General features: G+C 40.0%; 1 protein-coding gene across 1 annotated transcript in view; it reads right to left on the bottom strand.

Moving 5' to 3' along the window:
- RINT1 (RAD50 interactor 1) overlaps positions 1 to 24,065 on the bottom strand; it is a 30,538-nt gene that overhangs the window by 5,808 nt on the left and 665 nt on the right. Inside the window, exons 2-12 of the mRNA XM_006834405.1 lie at positions 22,367 to 22,566; positions 21,904 to 21,949; positions 16,325 to 16,509; positions 11,054 to 11,295; positions 8,151 to 8,324; positions 7,903 to 8,052; positions 7,217 to 7,373; positions 5,986 to 6,096; positions 5,665 to 5,890; positions 4,480 to 4,617; positions 929 to 1,128 (exon numbers count right to left, since the gene is read on the bottom strand). Of these exons, the coding sequence (XP_006834468.1) occupies positions 929 to 1,128; positions 4,480 to 4,617; positions 5,665 to 5,890; positions 5,986 to 6,096; positions 7,217 to 7,373; positions 7,903 to 8,052; positions 8,151 to 8,324; positions 11,054 to 11,295; positions 16,325 to 16,509; positions 21,904 to 21,949; positions 22,367 to 22,566 (1,829 nt within the window). The remainder of the gene's footprint in view (positions 1 to 928; positions 1,129 to 4,479; positions 4,618 to 5,664; positions 5,891 to 5,985; positions 6,097 to 7,216; positions 7,374 to 7,902; positions 8,053 to 8,150; positions 8,325 to 11,053; positions 11,296 to 16,324; positions 16,510 to 21,903; positions 21,950 to 22,366; positions 22,567 to 24,065) is intronic.

The raw sequence follows: 24,065 nt of genomic DNA, 5'->3' as shown, positions 1-24,065 counted from the left end.
ACCAGCCGTTCTTCAGAAACCCTACAGAGGGTCACTATTTATGAGTCAGAAGCAACTCAACGGCACCTAACAACAACAATTTTTCAAGTGTATAAGGTCATTTGAAAATAATGTTTCTGGATCTTGTTGTGATTCTTCATAACAAAATGAAGACATTCTTTCACTTGCCTAAAAAGTCGAGCTTTTCTTGATTTTAACACCATCATTTATTCTTAACTTTATCTGGGATGGCAATTACCCACATGAATATTTCTTCCTAAGGACAAAGTCAAAAGGTTCAGTCTATAAACAATTATTTCATAGAAGGTTAACATTGTTTTCCAATGATTATGCATTAAAATATCAGGTTTGCTTAACCACAGGGGTTTTCTAGTTAAGAAAAATGTGTACATTAGTCACACTTAAATTTGACAGCATTATGATTCTGTCTAATATGTGTAGTTTTTTTAAAAATAGATTTAATGCTTTAAAAGGCAAATTCGTTCTAACAAATTACTAATGGAGTAATGGTATGGAGATATAGGAGAAAAATGTGTACATTAGTCACATCTAAATTTGACAGCATTTATGATTCCAATATGTGTAGTTTTTTCTTGAGATAGATTTAATGTTTTAAAAGGTAAGTTAATTCTAATAAACTATTAATGGAGTCCTAGTGTGGCGCTGCAGGCTAATGTACTAGACTGAAAGGTCAGTTTGAACTGCAAGGTTGGCAGTTCAAATTCACCAGTTGTTCCTTGGAAACCCTATACAGGGTCACTATGAGTCAGAATCCACTCAACGGCACTTAACAACAACAGTGTGGAGCTATAGGATAAGCACTGGACTACTAACCACAAGGTCAGCAACTCAAGCCCACCAGTTGCTCATTGGAACAACAACAACAAACTACTAATACATGACTTAATACAATAGCATATTAACTTACAACGTTGTCAGCCCAGTCTGCTAGCACTGTTGAGATGTAGTTAACAGCATTGAGAATTGCACAATACCGAAAGCCAAGGGATGCTCTCGTCTCTTCTTTCATCACCTGGGTTAATCGTATCCTAAAATCATCTACTAAATCCTTTTGTAACTCCAGGAACTGCAGCTTTCGGGAAGCTGTGGGAAGATTTTTATACCTGTCTGTTGAGAAAGTTATAAAGACATAAGACTTTTGGTATTAGCTGTAATGTATCTACTACAGGTTTTTCACATTAAGTCACTTTGATAGCTTTGTCAAAAAACAATTTACCATTCATGGCTAAGTCGAATTCTAAGCTCTCTAAGGATGTGGACTTGACAAGTATATACATTTGTCAAAATTCCCAAACTGTATATTTAAGATCACTGTATATAAATCTGTAACGTAGTGGTTATGAATCAGGCTGCTAACCTCAAGGTCAGCAGTTCGAAACTACCAGCTGTTCTGCAGGAGAAAGATGAGACTTTCTGCTCCCGTAAAGATTTACAGCCTCAGAAACCCTGTGCAGGGTTGCTATGAGTTGGAACTGACTCCACGGCACATAACAACCACCACCACATGTAAATCACACCTCAGATTTTTAAAAAGGAGAAAATTATACACACAGCCGGCATGGTTTCCAGCATCACAGCAACCACCACAAGCAAGTCACCACAGCATGACAAACTGACAGAGTGGTAGTGGGCAGGTTTCAGCAAAACTTCCAGACTAAGGAAGAAGAGGCTATTTCTGAATGGTTAGTCACTGAAAACTTTATGACTAGCACTGGAGCACTGTCAGATACAGTGCTGGAATATGAATCACACCAGAATAGTGTCAGATACAGTGCCGGTAGATGCCATCCTCAGGTTGGAATAAACTGAAAATGAGGCTGGGGAAGAGCTGCCTTATCCAGCTAGAGTTGACCGTGATGACATGAATGGAGTAAAGCTTTTGGGACCTTCATTTGCTGATGGGGCACAATTCAAAATGAGGAGAAACAGCTGCAAGCATCCATCAATAACTGGAGCATGGAATGTATGAAGCATTAATCTAGGAAAATTGGAAATTGTCAAAAATGAAATGAAACACCAACGTGTGACCTGAAATTAACTGGACTTGGCCATTTTGAATCTGACAATCACATGGTTTACTATGCTGGAAATGATAAACTCTAGAGGAATGGTGTAACATTCATCATCAATAAGAACACTTTAAGATCTATCTTGAAGTACAATGCTGTCTGTAATAGGAAAATATCCATACGCCTACAAGAAAGACCAGTTAATACCAATATTACTCAAATTTATGCACCAACCACTAAAGCCAGTGACGATGAAATTGAATTCTACCAACTTCAGTCTAAAACTGATCAAGCATACAATCAATATGTATTGCTAATTACTGGTGATTAGATTGCAAAGGTTGGAAACAGAAGTTTTTGGAAAATACGGACTTGGTGATAAAAATGATTCTGAAGATCGCATGATAGAATTTTGCAAGACCAATGACCCATTCATTGCAAATATCTTTTAAAAACAACATAAATGGCAATCATACATATGGAACTCACCAGATGAAATACACAAAAATCAAACTGACTATATCTGTGGGAAGAGACAGTGGAAAAGCTCAATGTCAACACCCACAACAAGGCCAGGGGCAGAATCTGGAACAGACCATCATTGCTCATATGCAAGTTCAGGATGAAGCAGAAGAAAATTAAAACAAGTCCATGAGAGCCAAAATATGATCTTAACTATATCCCTCCTTAATTTAGAGATCGTCTCAAGAACAGATTTGATGCATTAGACACTAATGACCAAAGACCAGAGGAGATGTGGGCTGACATCAAGAACATCATACAGGAAGAACGCAAAAGGTCATTTAAAATACAGATAAGAAAAGACCAAAATGTACTGAATCCTGCTGTCACGTGTAGAAACACTAAAGCAAATATAAGCAATGAGAAAGAAAAAGAGCTACACAGAAAAATTTCAAAGAGCAGCTCGAGAAGACAAAATCAAGTATTATAATGAAACGTGCAAGGACCTGGAGTTAGAAAACTAAAAGGAAAGAACACGCTCAGCATTTCACAAGCTGAAAGAACTAAAGACAAAATTCAAGCCTCAACCTACAATATCAAGAATTCTACACAAAAAATATTGAATGATGCAGAAAGTACAGCCAGAATGCTCCTTATAAACCAGGATGACAAGGCTTTGTCTCTCATACTTTGCACATGTATCAGTAAGGACCAGTCCCTGGAAAAGGACATCATGCTTGGTGAAGTGAAGTGTCAGTGAAAAAGAGGACGATTTCCAATGAGATGGAATGGCACAGTGGCAGCAGCAGTGGGCTCAAACTTAACGATCGTGTGGCTGGTGCAAGACGGGCAGTTATGTTGTACACAGAGTTGGAACCGATTTGACAGCATCTAACAACAGGAAAAACTGAAGTTTGATAGGAAAAAGAGAAAATAAGGTCACCTCAGAAGGCAACCAGGTAAACCCTAAGTAAGAAAAATTTTAAGTTCCAAAATTCAACAAATGTCATGTTGAAAAAAGGAGAACTGTAATAGATGTTTTTTTAAAAAAATACACACTTAAACAATTCATACCCAGTATAGATGAAAAAATGTCAGAAAATTTCTTTAAAATATTTCAGGAAAAAGAAAACTACATACTAGAAAAGGGATCATGTTTTGAACCTTAGTTAACAGGTACCTGAGGGTTCACTGGATTATTCTACTTGGAAAATTTTTCTAATAAAAAGTTTTTAAAAGGCACATGGATTTTACCTTAATTTTCTTGTGTTACAGAGTTTTCCCTATTTTCCATACAGTTAACAATAGGACTTCTTTACTGACTAATGATTTCTTCAGGTTACTACTGCACAGGCCTGGGGAGGAAGGTGGTACCAGGAGAACCACAGGACCAGAGGCTGCGGGGCCACCCACTGACCAGGAAATCCCTGCACTGTGTGAAAGGTCACTGCAGTCTGGAGGTTACTGCTCTGTCTTACTCTCATCTTTCATCTTTGAGAAATCAAGGCCAAGGAAACAGTGTTCAAAATTCATATCAGTCACCATTTACTGAAGACATTTACAAAGATGAATGATAAGAGAGTTAAGGTAATAAAATTAAATTCTTACTTGTTTTTATGTAAAACAATCCAGGAGGTGTTTCTTCAAGTACACCTATATTTAAATTCTTACTTAAATTATTAAAAAACCCAGAGTCTATTGTGCAAGGTTTATGCTAAAATCAAAACAGATTTTGAAGACAGTGTAATAATTACCATGGCGCTGTGGGATAAGCACTAGACTGAAAGGTCAGTGAACCACAATGTGATGGTTTAAACCCACCAGCCTCTCCTCAGAAACCCTGTACAGGGTTGCTATGAGTTGGAACTGATTCGACAGCACTTAACAATAACAACATTAATTTCATTAAACAAGTTGAAAAAAGTACCAAACGAAAAGTCAGTACTTGAAGCAGCAAAGTCCTGTCTTCTAAGCTGGATATATTTACCAGTTATAACCAAGAGGAGAGTCATAAACGTTTCTGCGCAGTCTGGGACTTTCATCTCATCCACATCCGTGATGTCCTTATACTGGGATACCCAGGCAGCTTCTGATGAAAGCATTGAGTCCATTTTTTGAAGAGCGACTAGCAGGCAGAAAACAGAATTAGGACAATTAAAGTGACAGTCAACTCTTCACTTTTCAACTTAATTGTTTCTGAGGAACGATGATTTTTCTATAAAAAAAAAATAAACCTACCAAACCAAAAACCAAACTCATTGTCATTAAGTCACGTAACTCACACTGACCTTACAGGACAGAAGGCAACTTCCCCATAGTGTTTCCAAGTCAGTAAGTCTATATGGAAGCAGACTACAACATCTTTCTCCCGAAGAGCAGCTGGTGGGTTTAAACTGCCAAGCTTGCGGTTAACAGATGAGTGCTTCACCACTACACGACCAGGGCTCCTTTCATGTCCTCCCACTGGTTGTGCTACACTTAACATGTTCTATTTTAGAGTAGCACAGTGGGTATGAGTTAGGCTGCTAACTGCAAGGTCCGCAGTTTGATCTACCAGTCACTCCTTGGGAGAACGATGAGGCTTTCTGCTCCCATAAGGATTTAGTCTCAGAAACCCTTTACAAGGTCTATGAGTTGGAACGGACTCCATGGCACACAAGTACCACCACGGCCATTTTGGAGTTGGAGTCCTGGTGTGGGCTACAGGGTAAGTACCGGACTGCTAACCACAAGTTAAAGCTTGGCAGTTGAAACCCACCAACCAGTTGCTCCTTGGAAACCCTACACAGGGGTGCTGACTCAAGAGCACTTAACAACAATATTTTAGAGTTAAACAAGACACTACCAACAAATCTACCAAATAGTTATCTTGACTAAACAAGCTATAGGTAAAAAAGATTATATTAAGAGCAAAAATGCTATATGTAAATTCTACAGTTCTACACCAAACTGGCTTCAATATTCCTCTCTAGAAACGTGTAGAGTATAATTGCAAGAGATTCTGAAACTCGATGAAGAAAGGAAGATGATCACTGAAGCAACTTGGTAAACCTTAACCAAGAACAATTTACATGGCTCTGGGTCCTACCCAGAACTGGAGGAGGAAAATGTGAAAACATCATATACACCGAAGCAGACATCTCTCCCCACCAATGGACACACTGGGACTTACATTTTCTCTCCACAGTCAGCCACCGCTGGAAACACGTTTCCTCTGATAGAATATGCATACAATTAGCAAAGCTGCCAGGATAGCTGTGAACACTGTGGAGCTCCCTTTCAAACAAAAGCACTTCATCCACCAAATGACAGAAGAGACTGTCATCATACAGCAGGCAAGGAATATCAGAACCTAGCTTCTCAAGAACCAGCAGCATAAGGCCCCGAGAAAATTCAAACTGAAAGGAAAACATAGTCACCGAGTAAATAAATGACAGGTTATTCACAAGCACGCACAACTCTACAACGGAAGCGCTGAGGCTGAGTCTCTTACCCTGGCAGTTACCGAGGAGCCCACTTTGTCTAATATCGGCTGGATCTTCTCATCCAGAAACTCAGTGTGGTTTGCAATCCACAGAAGCACCTGAGCCAGGTACCATTCAGGCTAAGGATGAAGGTCAAATAGTTTACATTCTCAAAAGTCATACCAACTGTAAAGTTGCAATGAGATGATTCTGGTGTGGTGCTGTGAATCAGCACTGGACTGCGAACCACTAGATCAACAGTTCAAACCCACCAGCTGCTCCTTGAAATCTACACAAGGGTCGTTTTGAGTTGGAACTGACTTGATATCACATAACATCAACATGTAGTAAATGTAAAAACAAAGCACTCACAAAAATTAGCTGAAAGACCTCTATGTAAAAGCATAATTTCTACTCTGAACTCAGACAAGGCGTAATATCAAATGTTTCATAACATACACCCAGAAAATTCCAGTAACATAGTCCAAAAACTCATACATTTACAATGCCATATACTTCAAAGTCTAATCATTTAGTAATAGGAAATGAGTATTACAAAGAATTGATAGCCTTTAAATTTTTATTTTGAAATAGCTTTCAAAAAAATTTTTAAAGACTTTTCTCCTTCAGTTTTTTCTTTCTTTTCAAAAGGCAAATTAAGACCAAATGCTAGTCTGCCTTACAAAAAATGCACATGCCTTAAAACATGTAAAATTAAAGAAAAGGAAATGCAGGTGTGCAGCATGTCACATTGTCCCTAGAGAGGTTTCTATAACACCTTGTTGGACAGTGATTCAAAACCACTGAATGATAAACCCCTACTGTGTGTCAGAAGCTGGGAAAACAGAATGAGTAGTGAGCAGTCTGCAGCATCAGGAGCTGCACCGAGCAGGCTCGGCGGACATAGTGCTACAGCCATTTGTAAACATCTATAAACCTGAAGGAGCAATTTGCACAGTGAAATACATTCTGGCTTTATCTCTAAAAACTGCCAGGCCAAATGCTTCAGCACACCCACTGGGAAAGTTGAGGAACTGGTCAGACGATGTGTTAATGAGTACATGGATTCCTGTAACGTATCAACCATAAGTTCTAAAATATATCTCCAGGGGTGGTGACAAAACAGGACTTGCACTTTTTAGAGAAAAACGAAAACAGAAATGTGAAGAGAATCAGATTTTAACTTAAACCAGCAAAAGTACAGAAGCCTTCCACATCTGGTATTAATAAAAACCAAGGACAAGAGGTGGCAAAGCACACCTTGCTGATAACATTGGTCTGCCGGTTCCCTCTGAAGTGATACCTGAACCTCTTCTGTAGGGGAGTCAGCATAATCTGGATGGGCAGGATGACAGGTGAGGCTGCAGGTAGAGTGTATTTCTCTGGGAGTTGTTTTGGCTCAGTAAGTAATTCATCTCTGACAGAGTCAGTCAAGGAAAAGAACTGGGAGCATATGTGTGTGGGCTGTCTGTGTGTGCAATAGAGGTTTTCTACAGATCCACCTGATGCTAAGTAAAGGTTGTTAAAATAATAATATGTAATCTAACTTAAAATAGGAACTCAGCAAAAAATGTTATTAATCTGTCTTCCCTAAGATAAAGAAGAATGGTAATAAGGAAGGAAGCAAATACAAGTAACTGTTTTGTTAAATTAACACTAAATTAGTAAGCTTTTCTCCCAATTGCCTATTTTTCTCTATCCTAAGAGACGCATTGTGATGCAAACTTGGCCAGTCTTGTGTTCAGACCTCTGCCCACAGACTCCTCCCCAAGTAGCCTTCACTTTGAAAGAGGACAAGACACCACCTGATGGACATGTCCAGGCTAGGTCTAAACCCAGGCCTCCAATTTGTTTTCTTGGTTACTTCCAAAAACTTTTATTCTCTAGCCACAAATCCACTCTTGAAAAAAGATATGTTAGTAAGTTTTCAACTCTAATAAAGATACGAGGTTTGCAGTTTCATAAGCTGACAAAACAAAATCTCCAGGTTAGTGTATATCTCAGGGGCACTGGCTGGTCGACTTAAGCCAACAGTTTGACACTGAGGAGGTCCAATGAATGGCCAGTGAAGCTGTGCCAATATTTCCTCAAAATCACTGTAACAGAAAAGTAACACATATAATTCAATGAAGTACATGGATCAACAAGTATCCACCTAAAAGCAAATACCGTGAAATATGGGTAAATTCCCTACCTTGTAAGCTTGTCCTTGAGAATTTTATGCCAGAATTTAACAGTAGCTCTCATGAAACCAAGAAGATGAGTACAGGATGATTCCTGAAGCTTGATGTCAAGTTCTGCCATAGACACCAGAGTAGAGGCTGCCTCTGGCACATTGTTGGTCATCAGATATTGTTGAATGTTATCACTATAAAACAGGGCAAAGCAAACTTTGTTCAAAATAAGCTTAAATCCAGAAACACTGCTTTTCCCTCCTCTTTTAACTAAAGTTACATCAAGGAAGAATGAGACACCACTTTGAAGTGGTTTTTTACCTGATACTCAAGACTGTTTGGGAATCGGAGGTCCTCAACTTCAGCATCCTTCTTAGGCTCCGGGCACTTCCTTCCACATCTCCTTTTCCACTCCTCCTCGCAGAACTGACCTCTGTCTCTCCTTTCCTACTCCTCCCACAGAATTGACTTGTCCTGGGTTACAATCCCTCAGGACGCCTCCCTTCCCACTCCACCTCACAGAACTGACCTGTCCTGGCTTACAATCCCTCAGGTACCACTCATTTCTGGTAACACCTTTCTTTTACAGAAGTGCTCAGTATCTCAATCCAAGGAAATAAATAATGTGTGGAAAATCTATTAAGGTCAAATTTGGGGCTGGAAAGGGATGGGAAGAAATTTTAATTCTTTTACAGAGTACTTGAATGAAAACAAACACTTTTTAATTTATACAAGTAATCATTGCTTAAGACCAAAGTAAAAGTCCTTTGAGTGCTCTCTACTTCTATACCCCAAATGTAATTTTGTTCTTCTATATTCTCCCAGAGATATTTTGTCCACTTTTGAGTGTCTTTGACTTTGAACACAAATGGGTTCGTATATTGTTCCTTGATGGGAGGTGTTTTTGGGGTGGTGGTGAATATATATATACATATATTTCTAGAGGTACAATTCAGGGGCGTGGGTTACAGTCTTCAAGTTGTGTTACCTTTCTTGATAACCTTTTATAAATTGTTTCACCCTCATCAACACAAACTCACCATTGTCAATTTGATTTCATATAAGTAATTCTTCAAGTGAAGCTAAACTATTATTTAGTTTAAGATGACTTCAGTGGATAGTTTGAGGTTTACGTATTTCCTCCAGGCAATAGTTTTGGGGGGTCATTCAGCCTCAATGGCTCCAGAAAACATGGATTTGATGAAAATTTGAAGCTCTATCCCCAGGTCTCCCCCTTTTGATCAGAATTTTAAAGAAGAAATTTTTGAGGATCTCCACTTTTTCCATACTTGGCCCAGATGATCTTTACTCTAGGAAACTAAGGAGGTGGCACCTCAGAGCTGACCCTGTTGAGTTACTACTAGTGAAGTTTCAGGTAAAATTCAAGGCAAGCTCTAAATCAGGGATGGAAAACTCAAGTGCCTCCACAGGCTGACAGGTAAAATACAGGTGGGGATGGGAGAAAACAAAACACTACATTTACCATCCTAACACTCCAGCCAATTATGGCCACATTGGAGCATGAGTCCAACATGGATAAATCTTTAACTTTTGAGAGAAGTCAGAAATCCAGATTTCCATATAAAATCAGGTCAATTAACAAAATTCTTTAAAACACAACCAAATAGAGTATGCCCTTAGGACAAATTCAGTCCATAAGTCACCCCTTTCCTTTTTAGCCCTCTACAATCAAGTATTTTATTTTAACAGTGAAATATTTCTTTTGATTAAAAAATGATAAAAATAATAAGGATGAGATGCTCTAAAATGCTTAAGTCAGTTCTAGAATCCCTAGTAACACTAGAATCTTCGGTAAATCACCTTTTCTCTAAATGTAAAACTTCTATAGGTAAAACAAAGGAGCACTGGTAGCATAGTGGTTATGAGTCGGGCTGCTAACCTCAAGGTCAGCAGTTCGAAACTACCAGTCGTTTTGAGGGAGAAAGATGAGTCTTTCTGCTCCCATAAAGATTTACAGCTTCAGAGACTCCATATGGCGTCACTATGAGTTGGAACTGACTCCACAGCACATAACCACCACCATAGGTAAAACAAAGATTTTTATACTGTACTGATTTGTAAAATTCTTTAAATCTTGGGAAACATGTAGAACAAAGGGATACAGCATTACCCTTCTGAAAAAATAACAAAATATACTAACTCTGACACATTTGAAACAAACATGAAGATTCTCTCCAATGATTTTTCTCCCTCAAGTAATCTAAACATTAATGGTTGCTGACAGCTTTGGAGCAAGTGTCACTAAATTACTATAGGAACAGTACAATGTGGAGAGCGATAGGGGACCATATCATGAAACTGAACCCATCTGAAAATGTAGGTTGAGAATGTTCATCTTATTTGAAGAACCAATACCAGATGTTCACAATCAACCACCAGAGATACGGTATATCATTCTGAAAGAACCACGATCAAGTCTTTATTTTCTTTTTTTTTTTAACCCACAGGTAGCTGAAGTCAGTGTTATTTATCTGAGAAAATTTTGTAGTCTTAATAGATGCTTATCACTGAAAAAAACTTTCAAATTATATAGAAAGCATTTCATGGTGGTATCTAAAAGATAAAAGTAAACAGCAATATCATCACACTGAGGGCTTATTTACTAACTTGGCATTATAAATAATAGTTTCATCATGTGTCCACAATACAACTATGGGATTTAAAATCTTTACTTGCTTAGATCTTACTTTCTTTCAAATGCAAATTAAGCTCCCTGCAAAGTTTATGTTCATTCACAATAAAGGGAAAGAATCATTATCATAATGCTATTTTCCTAACAACTGGTAAAACTGTATTATTATAATCTTTAATTAACTCAATTATTTAATGGCACACATGCCCTCTTTGAAACAGAAGCCTCAAAGGAAAATAATAATTATGGAAACAAAGAGGCACACTCTACCTTAGTTCTTCAATTTGTGAAATCCATTTTAGGTAAGCGAGATGCCGTTCAATCTCTTCAATTTGGTTAATCATGGTCCCAAGCTCATCCATCCAAGGCTGTGCGGTCAGTAAGTGACTATTAATGGCGCTAGAGAGCTGCGATTCTTGCTCTAGAAGCTGATTAAGGGATTGCTTTGACTCTTCTGCATTTTTTAAGGCACTTTGAATTCTTTTAGGTATCTCTGATGAAATTGTAAGTACCTGACCAAATTTAAAAAACAAAAACAAAAAATAGCAACAATAAGATAAAAATTTTCATAATCTTAGTAATTCATTACCTACTTTCAAAATAGACATTTGTTCTAATCGAACTGAAAACTGTCAGTTAAGAACTCAAAGGACTGATTTCTTCACCCTGTGCTAACGAGAGTAGCCCTGCTGGTACTGTGGTTAAGTGCTTGGCTCCTAACTAAAAGGTTGGCAGTTTGAGTCCACCAGCTCTACTCCATGGGAGAAAGATGAATCCATGTGCTTCCATAAAGAGGTACAACCTTAGAAACCCTGTGAAATAGTTCAACTCTGATCTACCAGATAACTGAGTCAGAACCAACTTGATAGCAATGAGTTTCAAAGAGTTGGTGCTAACCAAACTCAAACATTAAATGCTGTGTGTGTCGGTGCCTGGGAGGCATCTTGTACACTGGGTCCAGTAAGCATCTGTGGTATCTGCCTTACACTCTTCCAGAGACTCAGCACTTCCAGAGACTGATATGCTGCTGGCTACTCATTATTTTTCTTTGGAAAGTCTGGAGGAGAAACAGAGTTAAATAGCCCCCAACTTACAACAGGGTCAATTCCAACCACTCTTGTCATGAGTCAGTTCTGACTTTAGTTTTCATTATTATTGCCTTTTTTTTTTAAAGAATGTTCCATATTTACTAGTGTATGCACAATTTATATAAAACCAATTCAAGAATAATGTGATAGAAAATATTAAATTTACTTCTAGTGTAATGCAAAGAATATGTAAAGGGATCAAACAAAATATTCACCATTGGACATAGAACTGATAAAAGCTTTGACAAACATAATTTATCTTGATAATCAAGCACTTGAAAGTTATCCCTTTGGTAACAGAAATTTTTTAAACGGTAGAGTAGTAAACCAAGTTTAATCTCATCATCACATTACTAATGTGATGTAACCCTCTGAGACATTAGATTTACATCTATTCTATGACAGTGAGAACAGGGTAAAATGTTATTGCAAGGTATGCCGGGACAAAAATTACACCAGATATTAAAATATTGGAAATAATTACTAATTTGACCAGATGTCCACAATGTAACAATTCCAAATAATTACAAAACAACAGTTCACTCTGTGAGCCCAACTACTATTATTGCCTTTTATTATCAATATCTGCAAGCAAACATGTGAGAATGATAACATAAGCAAATTCCATGCTGTTAACATTGTATACAATATATATTACTAGCAAAAAGATGTGCAAAAACCAGACTATCTGATATAATTCAAATGTGTTAAGTCAGGGACTCACTGTATCAGTATGTTGCAAAATTCCCCCAGGCAATCAGGATTTAAGCCCAGGCAAAAAACCACTGACTTGGAAAGATGACGTTAGGTAATGTCCTGAGATGTGGCACTTATTAAATGAATTTTTCTTATAAGCTATAGAAAAATGTATACAAATATTAGGCATCAGTCTAGTATAACAAATGTTATAGACAATATTCAATCCATTCAATAGTGATTTCACTAGATATATACTCTGTACCAGGCACTGTACTAGAGACATAGATAAAGAAGACACGGCATCTGTCCTAAGCTCACTCTCATATGGGAGACATAAGCAAATAATTTCACCCTTGTGATTAATTCAGTTAAAATGTGTAGTGGTATACTAAGGCTGTTGTTGTGTGCCATGGAATTGGCTCTAATTCATAGTGACCCTGTATAGGTTCTGAGAGTGGCTGGTGGTTTGAACTGCCAACCTTCCATTTACCATCCTACAGCACCACACTCCCCAAACTTGAATGTACACACACATCATTAGGGATGGATGTTGTTAGAGCTCATTTGTATCAGTAGGACCAGAATCTCTGATAAGCTCTTAAGTAGCAAGTTTTGAGCTACTAGGCAATTCTGCTTGCATAGATCAAGTACCAACCTTTGTAGAGTGGGGAGCAATTTTCCAGGGAGCCATGGAGAGTTCTGGTGTGGTGCTCTATGATAAGCACTCAACCTCAAGGTTGGTTTAAACTGCAAAGTCGGTAGTTCAAACTCACCAGCCACTCCTCAGAAACCCTATTCAGCAAACCACCTCCAAATGCAAGAGAGAATGAAGACTTCCACTAAAGTGGTGGAAAGGAAGCAGAACTCAGACTAGTGACCAAGGAGATTAGAGATGGGGTGAGGGTGAGAAATGTAGGACAACTCCCAGGTTTTAGGTTTCAGTGATAGGCAGAAAGTGGTACCATAAGCAAGATAAAACAAGCATTTCAAGAAATGGATCAGTACAATTTTAGACATGCAGAATGTAAGTTTCAATGAGGGCCATATTTCAGAGGTCATCAATGAATCCTATTACAACAGGATAAAAGAAAATCAGGAAGTGGACATCAAATAAGAGGACTTTCTGAAGAAGCTAGGCAGCCAAAGGAAGGAACTGACACCTACTAGGACACGAGGGGAGGGTTTGTTTATGTTTGAAGGAACAGATCTGTACGTGTCCACATGCTGAGGGGACAGAACTGGAAGAGGAGCAAAGAATGAACTGATTAAAGTGAGAAGGATGTTCAGTGTGGTGGCAGGTAGCATCTGGAGCATAAAGACCACCTTAGGTTGATCCTCTACTGAATTAAGAGGTAAAAATGGCTGCAATGAGTTTGGGGTTAGACTGCTGAGGAAATGCTGCTAGAAGGCTTCAGCTGTTTCTGACTGGGAAGGGAGGGTGATGGGAATGGGGTAGCTGTCTTGGGGAGAATTTAGAAGAGCTGAAGGGGAGTAGCAGAAGCACTAACAAGGTACCATAGGAGGACGCCAGGTAGGGCTGAAGACTCAGTCAATGGCAGCAATCTAGGCTGGCATCAATTTCCTCCAACAGGGCCCACAACAACCTGCCAGCAGAAGTAGAAGACGCAGACAGGGCAGGACTACAGTAGGGATGGTAGAAAGACTGCAAGATGTGGAGACTCAGGGGACTGGGGAGGGACAGCACACCAACATCAAAACCAAACCCACTGCCACTAAGTGGATTCCCACTCAGGGCAGCCCGTGCGGTACAGAGAACTGCTCCATACAGTTGGTAGTGTTTTTCTTGGTCTGTAATCTTTACAAACACGGATTGCCAGGCCTTTCTTCTACCACGCTGCTGGGTGATCTCACACTAATAATCTTTAGGTTAGCAGCCAATCTCAAAACTGTTTGCACCACCCAGGCATTTACACATCAACATACCCACATTGAATTTAGTAGTTGTACTTTTCTTTGACAAACACTATTACAAGTATGTTGTTGTGTGCTGTCTAATCCATTACAATTTATAGTGGCCTTTTAGGATACAGTAGAACTGCCTGTGGGATTTCCGAGGCTGTCCTCTTTAAGGAAGCAGACTGTCACAGCGTTCTCCCATGGAGTGGCTAGTGTGTTTCAACCGCAGACTTTTTGGGTAGAAACCAAACATTTAACAACTGCAACAGCAGGGCTCCTTATCCAGGGGATGGTAAAGTGTTTTCCATTACAAATGTTAGATAAACTTTTCCAAACAGTCCTAAACCTTCCTTAGCTGTATGATAAGCACCAGACTGCTAACTGCCGCTCCTTAGAAACCCTATACAGGGGTTGCTATGAGTCGGAAATGACTCGACAGCACTTAACAACAGGCATCACAATCTTTACAGGAACAGATCGCCGCCAGATCTTTTCTCTCGGAGAGCAGCTGGCGGGTTCAAATCACCACTCTTCTGGTTAGCAGCCATGAGCCCAAGCAATGACACATGAGCCCAAGCTCCCTATTACAAGTAAACCCTAAACCCACTGCTAGGGAGTGAATCCCAATGCACAGCAGCCCTCAGCACAGAGCAGAACTGGGTTTGGGTTTCCAAGGCAGTGGGAATTAAATTGCTACATCTTTCTCCTGAGGAAAGTCTGGTGGGATCAAGCTGCAGACCTTTCAATTAGCAGTTGCGTATTTAAACACTGTGCAACTAGGGGTCCTAGTTCAAGTATTTGCTGCTCTTGTTGTTAAGTGCCATCGTGTTGGTTCTGACTCACAGTGACCCTGTGTAGGGTTTCCAAGGAGAGGCTGGTGTGTTTGAACTGCTAACCTTGAAGTTAGCAGTCTAGTGCTTATCCTACAAAGCCAGTATAGAGAACCATTTATTAATTTCTTAAAATCACAATCATTGGATTTCTAAAAAGTTTTAAGTAATATATGCTCACTGTAAAAAGAAAAACTGGGAAACATAGAAAGATATGAAGAAAACAAATCAGCTGAAACCAATGACCCAGAAATTATTATCAAAATGTTATATTTCTTTTCACATTTTTCCTAATACATACCTTATGGGACTTCAAAAAGTTTGTGAAAAAATGGAATTAAAAGATAATAGAATTTTTTCATGAACTTTTTGAAGCCCTCTTGTATAATGTTGTTAAGCACCAATGAGTTGGTTCCGACCTATAGTGACCCTGCATAGGGTTTTTGATGCTGTTAATCTTGCATAATAAATAGTGTTTCAAGTGAATGTTTAAACATTTTCCCATGCCAGGAAATTATTTATTTGTAAAAGCACTCTCAATATCACTGTCTTAGCAGGGGAAGGGACTAGGAATTATTGTTTTCCCTCCTGCGTGATAAAAAACTTTTAGATATAGTGGTGATGGCTGTACAACATGGTAAATATAATTAATGTCACTAAACTGTACACTTAAAATTTGTTAAAGTAGAAATTCCTTTTTTATATGTATTTTACTACAATGAGTTTTTTTAACAAATTTTTTAACAGCTACTTAAAAATGGCACGTATCATTATGTTTTCAGGACATCAAATATGCCAGTAGGTATAGTTTGTCTTCTACATAATTTATAAAATAGCACATCCTGTGTCTTTAAAGTCTGTTAAACAGTTTTGAATAATTAGATTATTTGTCACAGTATAGCTTGAAAATTCCATATGTAATAACTGCTTTTATGTTTTCCTGTGGCCATGTTCATATTACACTTTTCATTACTTTGGTAACTATTTCCATGAGTTTTAATACTTGCCTGTTCTTCTAACTGCATTTTACTTTCTGTCATCTGTCCTATGAGTATATCAAGTTTCTTTAAAGATTTAAGGTCATTTCCAACTTCCTTTTCTATGAACTCAGACACATAGGATGAGAGATCACCATTATCTGTACTTTCGATGACTTGTTCACTTCCAACAAGAGCTGCCGTATGTATGGGACCTAAAATACAATAGTAAGAATTACTCAACATTAGTAGGTACTGTGATGTTAAACACAAAAGTTATACAAGGCAGTAGAGTTGATCATTCAAATCCAGTAAATACATACAAAATACCCAAGCAATCTATCAATCAAATACTACAAAATGCTTAAGGAACTTTATTCTGAGGAAATTCCGAGTAAAGGAATTCTGAGTCCAGTGAATCTGCCCAGGAAAATCCCTAAAGCCAAACCTGGTAACTAGGAATTTCAATAGATGCTGACATGGCAGTGTGGGCACAAACGCATCATTACAGCTTCCCAGAAGGCGTCATAGCTTAAGAATCTATTTCTTAAAAAGTCAAATCTGATTTTATTAATGCCATTTTTACTATATTAGTAACACCTTTTCATAATTCAAAAGCAATTGATTACCAGGTGGTAGAGTCTAGATTTTTTTTTTTTTTTTTAATGGAGTTCTTGGGTAGGGTAAATGATTAGCATGCTGTACTGCTAACCAAAAGGGTTCACCTGGGGTGGGGGGCCTTGGGAGAAAGATCTGTAGATCTCCTTCCAAAGTTTAGATCTTGTAGACCCTGTGGAGCACAGTTCTACTGTGACCCACATGATTCAAGTATCAACTCTAATCAACTCAAGAATCAATTGAGTTTAGGACGAAAAGAGGACTCTGGCTTTAAAATATTAAAAAAAAAAAAAAAAAAGTACTGAAAAAAATGAAAAGGGTGACCAATGAGTTAGAAATTCTTCTTATTTAAGAGTAAAACAATTTGTAGTTTCAAATGACATTGTTCAAAGTTGTCCAAGTCAGAAATTAAGAAAAAAACTATACAGTACTCTGACCAAATAAAACTAGCTGATGTAATCATTGAACAATATGGTCTAAACTAAAAATGCTTCATTGACCAAAAGAGAGAAAGAGAGAGAAAAGACAAGTATTCCCACAGGATTTATCCCACGTGACAAACATACATGACTTAGAACCCTGGAACCATTCTTGAGGAGAATAGTGGAGCAGAGGCAACATTTACTCAAACAGAACAAACACCCGGAGAGGGAGGACCACTGCATAGTGTATGTTCTCATTTCATTGAGTCTGTGAAGTTCCCCAAACAGTCCACTTCTTAGTCTGTACTTAAAATGAGATCATTTCTTGTGTTTCATCGAACAATTTTTTTACCCTTGAAGTTTCTATAAGCTTTTCCACTAGCCAGGATGCTTATTAAGTTATAATCATGTACCATAAAGGCAAACAACCCACAACCATCAAGTTGATTCTGACCCACAGTGACCCTGTATAGAGTTTCCAAGGCTATAAATCTTTACGGAAGTAGACAGGCTCATCTTTCTTTTGAGGAGTTGCTGGTGGATCTGAACTGCTGCTCTTGTGGTTAGCAGTCCAGTGCTTATCCTACATAGCCACTAGGACTCAGAACATCTGGTAGGTTTGAACCATCAACCTTGCAGTTAGTAGCCTAATGCTTAACTCACTGAGCCATAAGGGCTCCTCTTTTTCTTTTTCTTTTTAAGTAATATGTTACTACCAATTCATTGTAGAATGAGGTAAGATTCAAACAGATAAATAAAAACATTTACACTTTTGCTTAAACAAAATAAATTTAAGAAAATACATTGTTGTTGTTAAGTGCCATTGAGTTGGTCTCAACCCATAGTGACCCTGTATAGTGTTTCCAAGGAGCAGCTGGTGAGCTTGAACCGCCAACCTTGCGGTTCAAAGCAACTTTGTAGTCCAGTGCATTAAGCCACAGTGACATACCAGGACTCCAGTACACACATAGAACATTTCAAAGACAAAGAAACATTTTCCACTGTCCTACACTATGCGTCAGAACTGACTCCACAGCACATAACCACTGTGGTACTGCTCTTTCCCAGTGTCTCTAGCTGCATGTCTGCTGACCATGTGGGCCAAGGTGCCTTTCTGAACATGCCATGTAGGCCTGGGAACCCTGAAGACCCACAGCAGTGTCTAGGCAAAGAGCGGAGGAGCAACATGACCCACAGCTGGCTGCCATATCTTTCTCTCCCCACTCTACCCTAGTGTGTTAAGATACATTTTATTCTGAAGTATCTGTTCTGTGTACAAGCTATTCTGCTCTGGTTACTCATGGTTTCCTTCTTCCTGGGCAAGTTAAGAAAGCCAGGAGTTTGTGTCCAATTTGCTACAGTGGCTAATTCCATTTCAATATGTAGTCATTACATTTCCTGGTATTCCCCAACTGAGTAGTGCTTTGTTGTTACTGTAATTATTAGTTGCCATCAAGTCAGTACAGACTTGTAGCGACCCTATGTACAACAGAACGAAACACTGCCCGGTCCTGCACCAACTTCCCAATTGTTGCTACGTTTGAGCCCATTGCTGCTGACACTGTACCAATCCATCTTGTTGGGGGTCTTCCTCATTTTCTGTGACCCTCCACTTTACCAAACATGACATCCTTTTCCCAGGACTGGTCCTTCTTGATGTAGGGGATAAAATAAAAAGGATGTGCATTAGGTGAACAACCAAGACCTCCAGGGCAGCAACATGATTGGGATTCACGTCTGCTCTTCCTTAGACAAATATGTCCCTTAATGTAGTTGGCTCTTTACCAAAAATGCAAAGCTTTCAGGAAACAGTAATGAAAGGTAAGAACATACGAGGGTACATAAAAAGGGCCTGCTATAAAATCATGGAAACCTTTATTAAACAAATATATCAAAATGTGAAGCTATTGTTTCTTGACATATCCTCCGTCTAGGTCTATACACTTCTGAAGGCAGTGTTTCCATCTCTCTAACCTTTCCCAAAAGAATTCTGCACTCTTCCATTTACACCACATCAAACAGCAGTTTCATTTGAAATACTCAAATTGTATTCCTCTTAAATGCTCTTTTTGCGTTTGGGAAACAAAGGGGAATCTGAAAGCACAAGATCAGGGATGTAATGTAGCTGGGGTAAAGTTTCCCAACAAAATTCTCACAGGACAGCCCTTGCTACCCTCGAAGATTGAGCAGATGTATTGTCATGATATAAAAAAGTTTTCCTGGCCTTTTTATCACCAATGCAGTTTTCAAGTTTCTTAAAACTTCTTCATACTAAGCCCCTACAATCATCCTGTGTACGTTCAGAAAATCTATCAGGAATACCCTTTGGAGACCACAATACAATCACCATAACCTTCTAAACTGACCTCTCTGCCTTTAACTGAACTGGCCCAGCAGATCCCCTTAGAAGCCACTAATTTTTATTGGACCTTTTTTTATAGAATCCTGCTATGGCGATGCAAGATAGACACTGCATTGCTAACCACAGGTGAGCAGTTCAAACCCACCAGACACTCCTCAGAAACCCTATACAGGGTTGCTATGAATCAAAACCGACTCAGTGGCACTTAACAAGAAAGGTGACTAAGACAAGTGCACTACTGAGAGAACTTGTCTGCAGCCCTCCACAGATCACAAAGTCATGTTTAAACACGTTCTGTCTGCATGCATGAACGGAAACTATAGTATCAAATATTTTGACTTACTCTAGAATGTGTCTATTTACATGTTAAAAAAAAAAAAAAACTTCAATAAGGAATAAAAAGAAAGGTATTATAACAATTATAATATTTGCTCCAGCCTATACTTTAAAAGGTTGCAAATGGAACTAAAATCCATGTTGCTTAACTCTATCCATACTCTATTTTCTTCTTCAAACATGAACAGAATTGGCAGGAATGTAATCAAACTTTATTAATATAAAACTCCATCACTATTATATAGGGGAAGGAGCTCTGGTAGCATAGTGGTTCCAAGTTGGTTTGCTAACCTCAAGGTCAGCAGTTTGAAACTACCAGCTGTTACGCGGGAGAAAGATGAGGCCTTCTGCTCCCATAAAGATTTACAGCCTTGGAAACCCTATATAGGGTTGCTATGGAGTCCTAGTGTGGCGCTGTAGGTTAATGCGCCAGACTGCAAAGCTGTTTGAACTACAAGATCGGAGGTTCAAGCTCACCAGCTACTCCTCAGAAACCCTACACAGGATTGCTAAGGGTAAGAATAGACTCAATGGCACTTAACAACAACAACAAAATGAGTCAGAACCGAAGGTTGCTACTTTGGGGAGTAAATTGTCTTCACTTTTTTCTTTAATTATGTTCTCTAGATACAACCATTTAAATGCAGCATAGTATATTCTTAGTCAAATGATGACATTTACCAAAATGGCACCTTTATGATATGGGAGGTTGTTTTTTTAAATCTTTTTCTCTCTTTTTTATAAAGAACACTCCAAATGGCACACCAAGGGTAAAGAAAAAAGTCTATCATCAGAATCTATGACAGTTCAGGAGGCATGAGACTACCTAAACATCAGAAGAGGCTGAAGGTAGAAAAGGGAAGGGTTTGACTAAAAGGCATAGGGCACTCTCAAATCGTCAAGGAAAAAGTCATTGAGCTGGAATAGTTATGACCGTGAAGTGCTGTGGACTACTTAGAGCTTTCTTTCTCAGACAGACTGTACATCCGTGGAGAATGTTAAGGATCACGCCTTACCTAAGGCCACATGGTAATATAGGCAGTCTTTCTCTTCCCACTGTTTAGTCTCTGTTTGCTGTGGTCAGAACCCAAGACCTCTTGACAGGACAGCTATTAACATGCTTTTCCACCTCATTTCCAAATATATTTCACTTCAAAAGCCCCTGAAGATTCATTAATTTCCTGTAGCCGCTGGCTGTGCTTAACTCAGGAAAGTAAAATGACAAGCAGGCTATATAATCTTTAGGGAAGCAGACTGCCATGTGTGTCTCCCACTGAATGGCTGATGGATTCGAACCACTGACTTAAGCAGCTGAGACTTAACTTACTGCGCCAGGGCTCTTTGTCCTAGATCACTAGCCCCTCCCAATTCCTGATACTTAATGAGTTGATAAAGAGCTCTGGTAGCACAAAGGTTAAGCACTAAGTTGCTAGCCCACAGGTTGGCAGTGTGACCCATCTAGTAGGAAGACCTGGTGATCTGCTCCCAGAAAGCTTATGGCTAGGAAACCCTATGGAGCAGTTCTACTCTGTCACATTGAAATAGACTAGGACAGCATGAAGTAACAGCAGTAAATAACTGTATGACTCCCACTTATGATTCCTGTATGTCGGCAGAAGTCTCCAGTGAGCCCACACCCTGCACTAAACAGAAGTCGGGAAGTGATCGTCTCCAAAGCATCCTATGTTTTACAAAATATGTGTGTAATGAAAATCAGTATTTAGTATTACGCAAGCATGGTGTGCAGAGAAGATATTCCATCTAAAAGACAGCAAACAAGCTAAGAACCCGTCTCTGAAGCAAACTGTGGCAGGTGGAGTTTCGGAGGGAGGGCTGGACAGAAAGAGCTCAGGTGTTTGAAGTTGGCTTACTTTTCTCCTCCACATTCTTCCTTTGGTCCGCACTTTCAGGGCAGTACTAGAAGGAAAACAAGTGTGACAAACATTCAGACTGAAGCACTGAGTGGCGTTTATACAGGGTTCCCGGAGCGCGTCCACTAGATGGGAGAGCACTTCCAGACCCTTTCTCAGGGGAGGCTTCCCGAGAGTCGTCCCATGCAGCTCCAAAAGGAACACCTGCCCGGAAGGTCTGTGCCACTTCTAGTGGACCGTCAGGTCCACCTCCCCGGGAATTCTGGGACCACCTCACTCGAGTGGCAAGGACTACTTCACTGAAGTCAAAAGGGCCATCTCCCGTGGGCCGCCAAAGTCACCTCCCCAAACCACCTCATTGGGACTACGTCCCCTGGAGATCGGTGCCACCTCACCAGGCCACCAGTTCCAACTACTCGGGGACACCGAGGACACCTACCTCGGGAGGGCCGTGTTGCCTCACCGAGGACGCCGGCGGCTCGTCGATCTCGGTTGCCAAGAGCATCCCGCCCGTGCGCGCGTCTTGAGCTCCATGGGAAGCCAGCGTGGCTTGTGGAGTCCGGCTCCGGTCAGCAATGGCAGCGACCAGCGAATCCTCTGTAGCTTTGGGGCTAGATGCCACGGTAACTTCCTCTAGCCGTCTCGCTGGTTTATTCCTCTCGGCTTAGAGAGACCCGGACCGCGCAGCCACCGGCCCTGCGTTAGGGCTCCCCCAGCCGGCCGGGGGTCGGGGCTGCAGCTCAGGGAGCGGATGCAGGACACCCTCCAACCCAACACCACCAACCTCTCTAGAGCAGAGGGGGAATCCATAACAACCACGCTAGAGTCACCTCCACTTCATTGGAGCCCTTACTTATATACTTGAGGATATTTCTCCCCACCACAAATTGATATTTAAAATTATACCTTTGATTTTCTACTTACATTTAATAACAGAGAACAAAAGGAACTGGAGGAGTCCTTCTGTGGCGCTGTGGGTTAATACACTGGACTGCAAGGTTGCTTTGAACCTCAAGGTTGGCGATTCAAGCTTACCAGCGGCTCCTCGGAAACCCTATGAGTCAACAATAACATTTTTAGGGTTACAGATATGTCTATTTTCGTTTGTTTATTCGTTTCCTTGAAATCCGTTTTATTTCCTTCTTCATTTGGAAGTTTTTTAATACATTATTCCCTCTTTTAATTGCTTGGGTTTTTTGTTGTTGCAACGGTAGTAGCTCTGGTTCTCTATTTTCAGTCTTGTAGGTCTGTTTTAAGGAATTCTGGTAGCGTAGTGGTTACGAATCGGGTTGCTAACATCAGGGTCAGCAGTTTGAAACTACCAGCTGTTCTGCGGAGCTTTCTACTTTTTACCGGGCTTTCTACTCCCGTAAAGATTCACAGCTTCAGAAACCTTATACAGGGTCGCTGTACAAGGTCCACAGCACATAACAAAGTCTATTTTGGAGTCCTGGTGTGGCGCTGTGGGTTAAAGTGCGGAGGCAAAGTTGGTTTTAACTGCAAGGCCGGCTGTTCAAGCTCACCAGTCGCTCCTCGGAAACCCTGTACAGGGTCGCTGTGGGTAGGAACCGACTCGGTAGCACTTAACAAACAAAGATCTGTTTTACTTTGAATACATCTGGATCTGGGTTAAGTGTTGTTGTTAAGTGCCGTCGAATCGGTTCCGACCCATAGCGACCCTGACCCTGTACCGGGTTTCCGAGGCTGCAAATCTTTACGGGAGCAGAACGCCTCATCGTTCTCCCGCAGAGCGGCTGGTAGTTTCGAACTGCTGGCCCTAAGGTTCGCAGCCCGATTCGTAACCACTACGCTACCAGAGCTCCTTGGGTTAAGTAAGTGTAAGTGATATTATTTTCATGTACGTCGGCGCTCTGTCCAAATGTGTAAGTGATATTATTTTCATGTACGTCAGCGCTCTGTCCAAATAATTCACTTCAATATTTTTTGTAAGGTTGGTCTTGTTTTTACAAATTCTTTTAATTCCAGGAGCTTTGTGGGAGACATGTGTGGCGGTTTGCTTCCATCAAGAATTGCAGCCTTGGAAACGCTATTGGACAGTTCTACTCTGCCCTTAGGAGCTCTGGTAGCGTAGTGGTTACGAATTGGGCTGCGAACCTTAAGGTCAGCGGTTCGAAACGACAACCGTTCCGCGGGAGAAGGAT

The sequence above is a fragment of the Chrysochloris asiatica genome, unplaced genomic scaffold (genome assembly GCF_000296735.1).
Source record: "Chrysochloris asiatica unplaced genomic scaffold, ChrAsi1.0 scaffold00010, whole genome shotgun sequence".
In the NCBI taxonomy this organism is placed as follows: Eukaryota; Metazoa; Chordata; class Mammalia; order Afrosoricida; family Chrysochloridae; genus Chrysochloris; species Chrysochloris asiatica.
This window is presented reverse-complemented; position numbering and strand designations above follow the sequence as displayed.